Raw genomic sequence first — 6,264 nt, forward strand, 5'->3', positions numbered from 1 at the left:
ACCTAATTAAACTTAAAAGTTTTTGCACAGCAAATTGAGTCCATAAACAAAACGAAAAGACAGCCTATGGAGTGGGAGAAAATATTTGCAAACGATGTGACTGACAAGGGATTAATTTCCAGAATACACAAACAGCTCATATAGCTTAATATCAAAAAACAAACAACCCAATCAAAAAATGGGCAGAAGGCCTAAATAGACACTTCTCCAAAGAAGACATACAGATGGCCAACAGGCACATGAAAAGATGCTTAACATCGCTAATTATTAGAGGAATGCAAATCAAAACTAGAATGAGGTATCACCTCACACCAGTGAGAATGGCCATCGTTAAAAAGTCTACAAGTAAGAAATGCTGGAGAGGTTGTGGAGAAAAGGGAACCCTCCTGCACTGTTGGTGGGAATGTAAATTCGTGCAGCCACTATAGAGAACAGTATGGAGGTTCTTTAAAAAACTGAAAATAGAGTTACCATATGATCCAGCAATCCCACTCTCAGGCAAATATCTGGAGTAAACTCTAGTTTGAAAAGATACATGCACCCCAGTGTTCACAGAAGCACTATTTACAATAGCCAAGACATGGAAGCAACCTAAATGTCCATTGACAGGTTAATAGATAAAGGAGATGTGATATATATATATATATAATGCAATGTTACTCTGCCATGAAAAAGAGTGAAATAATACCATTTGCAGCAACATGGATGGACCTAAAGATTATCATATTAAGTGAAGTAAGCCAGACAAAGACAAATATCATATGATATCACTTATATGTGGAATCTAAAAAGATGACACAAATGAACTTATTTATGAAACAGAAATAGACTCACAGACATAGAAAACAAACTTATGGTTACCAAAGGGGATAGCAGGGGAGGGATGAGAGATAAATTAGGAGTTTGGGATTAACACATACACACTTCTCTATGTAAAATAGATAACCAACAAGGACCAACTGTATAGCACAGGGAACTATACTCAATATATTGTAATAACTATAATGGAAAAGAATCTGAAAAAGCATAGATATATATGTATATATGTATGTATAACTGAATCACTTTGCTGTACACTTGAAACTAATACAACATTGTAAATTAACTATTTCAATTTTAAAAAGTTAAAAAAAAAGGATTAGATGCCTGATTTGCTCCATTTTTAATAAGGCCTCTAAAAACACAGACCTAACGGGGAGGAGCAGCTGAATGACACGTCAGTTCCCGCTGACATTTTATTATGGATTAATGGCTCAGATTAGCCACCTGCCAATTGGTGAACTTTTGGGAAAGGGGCAGAGAAAACGTGGAGAGCATCTGTACAGGCCGAAGTTCAGGCATCAGAGCGGAGGGCCCTGGGAAGTCAAGGAAATAGCCTGAAGACAAGGGCCACTAATGATGTGTTACACAGGGAGGGCTTGACACCAAAAGTGAACTTCCTCTGTTTCATATTTTGAATCCAGCTGTTAAAATCATGGGACTTGCCCAGACCTATTATAAAATAAGTGTTCATTGAGTTTGTACGTATCTGGAAGCATCATATCTACAGATTAGGGAAGAATATTGCAAAGAAAAAGTGCTGTCGTTGCCATGTAGTCTTACACTGGCCTAAGTAGTAATTCTCCTGCCTTCATTGTACAAATAGTTGATTGAGAAATATGTTAATGAGCAATTATCTCAAATGACACTTTTAATCTGATCAGCTATGGAGAACTAAAATGAACAGCCTAATACAAAAATCAAGAGAAAGATTGGACAAGGGAAAATTTAAAATGAAATGACTATAATAATCAAGTGATCATACTGAGTCCATGTTAAGTAGTTTTCCAGCTTAAAATTATATATGAAATGTATGTTTAGATCTATTATAAGTATATACACACATTCAAAAATAGAAAAGCAAATCTGTGTTTTCCTATTTAACTATTTTCTAATAAAACTGGGTGTCTATTTCAGGGCCATGCATATTTTGAGAAGGACATATTCATTTCATTTAATTTCTATTATCCTGTGCCAATCTGGATTTCATTATATATAAAAAAAATCCACTTTATGCTTAAAATATTGATTGTGAAAAGGTCTTAGAAACCTAGTAGTTAGTGGCAAAAAAGTACAGTGATTACTAAAAAAGAGAAAATGAATTCACTATTGATGTTCATATTCACTGAACTAACTTCCCAGGATGTGTAGTTTGATTTTCTGCGGGGCATTAAGTAAACAAAAAACATCATACAAGCTCTGATATTTAGTAGTTTTGTGACTGCTTCGTAAACCACATAAATTATGAGTTCCCACTGCCTCACCAGTAAACTAGATACCAATTCTGCAAGTTTGCCATGAGAATAAAACATTATAATCTAGTAAAGGCACCTAAGACAATGCCCAGCCTAAGCAAGGGTTTCACTGTGCATTAATCTTACATGTGAATCTGCCCCCTTCGCTTCATTAGCTTTTCTCCTCCATTTGGAGGGATAATACATAGGGGCCTGAAAAAATAGAAAACCAAAAACAGAGAAACAAAATAAAACTACAAACTGTGCAACATTGCATTTTTTGGTAAGAAGGTAAAAAGCATTTTAGGTAATAAGATCTTTGTGTTTTAATTAGGGATGGGTCCTTAAGGAAATAGAACTGGATTTATAGTTTCAAAAGTGGAAAGATTTAGTTGAGAAGTGGTGAATTAACAACAAAGGCAGGTACTGAATTATAATCTTTTTCACACTTTTGTTAGATCAGAGGTTCTTAATATTTCAGAGATCCTAGATGAAAGTATGGATAGTCTAGTGGGTGGAGAGTAGGGACGAGGAGAATTATGACATACAAAATTTTACACACAGTTGTAGAGGTTTCATTCTCCCTAGACTTCAACCAATGAAATAATCCATGTGACCCTAGACACTAGATTGAAAACCAATAAAAATTGCTGCCAAATATTTTTTCAGATACCAGTGCCTTGCACAGCACAAAGTATATATTAGTTGCTCAATTAATATTATGGATCCAAATTAAACTATTCAACCCGATATCATAGATTTATCATCTCTGTCCTACTTGAAAGCTGTCTTCTCAGCTATCCCTCTGCCAACATTAACCCATATTCATATACAAATGTAATTCACTGCACAATCTACTAACTTTCACAAATACTCCCTTATCTTGATATTACTTTGGAACCCCGTGAGAAATCCCATGAGGTCATTTTACTTGAAGTACAGTCAAAAGAAACAAAATCAAAACCAGCCTTTAAATATATTGCATTTGATTTCTGAGGCAACTCCAGAATGTTAATATTATTCTTGACTCCTGCTTCAAAATAACTTTTGATTTTATTTTTGGTATTTTTTTTTTATATTGTGGATGTTATAGGCTGAAAGTAACACATGGATTTGAATAAAACTATCAGATTAGCTAATGTGAAGGATAATGGTTCTCTAGAAAGAACAAGAAGGTTCATATGAAACTGAACAACCTACCCATCTAATCGAAATATCCGGGTTTAAGAGGATTTTGTTGTTGTTGTTATTTTCATATCCAGGCTTTAATAGCAAATTCATGGCAGTTGAGGGTATTTTCTGTGAATGAATGACTGGCCTCAGTTAATGGCCTTGGCTTCACTTTAGTCCATCACCCCAGAATGTTCCCCATGCCTTCATCTTATTACTTAACTATGTCTCTTTGTACATTTTAATGGATCTTTCAGTAATTGTGATCTTTCTGGGGAGAGGCAAGTGGTCATATTTTAATCATTTGAAGAAGTTTGCACAATAAAAAAAAAAAATGGAGAATCCCTTTCACAGCTTTCCCCATATCCCCAGCTGTTTGGGCATTTTTCATCATCACTCTAATAACACATAAAATGGAGATCATAAAAGAAATCCTATAGCTTAATTTTAGTGCATAGGTAAAGGGTAAGGGTTGCCTTTGGAAAGCTCTGAGGTGTAAGGACTGTGACCAGTGCCTAGATTTTACCTCAAGAAGAGCAGAAGGTGTGTGTGTTTAGGTCATTATGGCATTTAGATGACACACAATGAAAATTTCTGCAACCGGTTAATTCTTCCTGAGGATGGCTGTATTATCGTTCTTGCTAGGATCATAAGAAGTCAACACTTTTACTTGGTTAAATTTTGGTGATTTATTGGGAATGCGTGGTAGTTACTTGAAAGCAAAGGGGTGAACTCAATGAACTCTTATGATTGCTTATTATGATTTAGTATGTCTTCAATTTTAAAGAGAATTTTGCAGTTACCGTTTTATACCTGGTAGGATCAAAAGACTAAGTACTTAAGTCAGCAGTGTTTAGAATTTAATTCATGTTGGGTGAAGTTCATAATATGGTAGATCACATTGCCTCAGAGAGAAATGATTCCTTAATACTCTTTTTATTTCTCCTTTTCCAAAGACTTCTTAAACTATATAAATAATGAGATTGTTTAGTATGATACAAACAACATACAATGTATCCAAAAGCCGGAAGACAGTTCTGTTTCATTCACTGTCTAATTTACATAGCCCCATCCCTAGAAATGACCCAGATTTGTGAGGATATTTTATTTTAAAAGCCACAGAAACAAAATTTTTTACTCCTACTCTTCACATAACATGTTTTAAGCTGGGTTGGCTAAATTCTATCAGTGAACAACTGCTAGATTCAGTTTGAATAATTTAATTGCTTAAAATACGTATATTCATTTTCCTCTAGAAAGGTATTTCTAACTCAATTGAACAGAAGTATTGAATCAATTTTAATTGTTCTTCCTCTCTGTATTTTATTTCTTCAGATTTTTTTTTCCATCTGCATTGCTTTCTGGGGAGTAAGAAGCATGAAACAACTTGTCTCAGACCCTTGGAAATGACTAAACGTTTGTACACAATTCTCTTGTTTTAATCATTTGTCCACAACCACAATATATTACTACTGCCTATGGAAATATAACTATCCTATATAATGATTATATGAACTATTTCTCTAATGTGAGGTAAATACATTTATCTACTCTTGCTTCCTTTCCGCATTCATTATCCTCTATTAAGATTAAAGTCAGCTGCAGTTACTTTATTGCTAGGGTTGAAAGACAATGATTTCAAATAGAATGATGTTACATCCACTGGTAACATCTAAGCCAATGAGTATGAGAAGAAGGAATAAAACTTCAAAACAGTAAAAAGAATGAAGATTTTATTAGCATTGTTTAGACAACTTTTCATTTGCTGTCTGCTAAAATTGTGCTTGGATACACATTTGTTGTCATAAAAATGTATTACATGAGTTGTTTGCCTAAGGCTAGGTTTACCTTTGAAAGCCATATAACCTAAGGAGTAACATTACGGAAAATGACATCACTGAAATGAAAATCACCAGAATTCGTCAGAATTCATTTATTCCATAGATTAATTTGTGATACATATGTCTAAAATGTTTGGTCAGTTTGTTTTGGCAGATTGAGGAGTGTGCGGTATTTCTGTGCTATTTTAAGTTGTCACAATCATGTTAAAAGACTCTCTAAATAAAATTGCCCAAGCACTGTGTGTATATTATTCATTGGGACTGTAAATATCTGACAAGTATTTCATTAGGAGGGAACTGACAGAGATAAGCAGGAAATGGGTCAATGGGGGAAGATCTGAAAACAGTTGGAATTTTTTTCTTTCCTTCTTCCAGTATTTCTTAGATTTAAAGTTACAATTTAAGTAACCAAAGTTATAAGCACTAAAACAGTTAATACTGTCCTTCACTGAGCTTTGCCTATATTCATTGCTGGTTTAAAGAGACTGATCAGTTGGTTGACTTATTTTTAATATGTGTTTTCTAACCTTTGAACAGAGAAAAGTTGTGGAACTAGTAAAAAGAATGAAACTGCGGGTGTCTGTGTGGACTCATGATGCAAAACTGAAGCACATTTATTTTGCAGACTGGAAAAGCAGAGGAAGATTAAATTTTGCATGATGGAAAAAATTAACAAATTATATCTCAAGCGTCAGAAGTAGGGAATTGGCTTTGCTTCATTCATCTTTTTTTACTTCTTAATTTAACACAGAGCTAGAGCAAATACTTGAACCCATAACAGATATTAGTCCCTATTCTTCTCCCTTACCAAGAGTTCTTGCTGGGCGTTGCATATTTAGAATCGTATTAAAGCAGGGAAACCTCTGTTGGCTTGAAATTGCTAATTTTATAGCATAAAAACTCTGAATACCCATATTCTACATCCTAAAACCCTTCAATCTATAGGTTACAGCCTTCAAGAACAGCAAAGAAAAGAGAGC

The 6,264-nt window shown here is 34.3% G+C and overlaps 1 protein-coding gene across 2 annotated transcripts in view; it reads left to right on the plus strand.

Moving 5' to 3' along the window:
* The window catches only part of AGMO (alkylglycerol monooxygenase), a 381,715-nt gene extending 376,194 nt beyond the window's left edge, over positions 1 to 5,521 (plus strand). For both annotated transcript variants that reach the window (XM_082398502.1, XM_082398503.1), the window contains one exon: positions 4,779 to 5,521. In XM_082398502.1, the coding sequence (XP_082254628.1) occupies positions 4,779 to 4,853 (75 nt within the window). In that variant the 3' untranslated portion in view covers positions 4,854 to 5,521. The remainder of the gene's footprint in view (positions 1 to 4,778) is intronic.
* Positions 5,522 to 6,264: the final 743 nt, after the last annotated feature.

This window comes from Balaenoptera borealis (genome assembly GCF_965194805.1).
Source record: "Balaenoptera borealis genome assembly, chromosome: 7".
NCBI classification, from domain to species: Eukaryota; Metazoa; Chordata; class Mammalia; order Artiodactyla; family Balaenopteridae; genus Balaenoptera; species Balaenoptera borealis.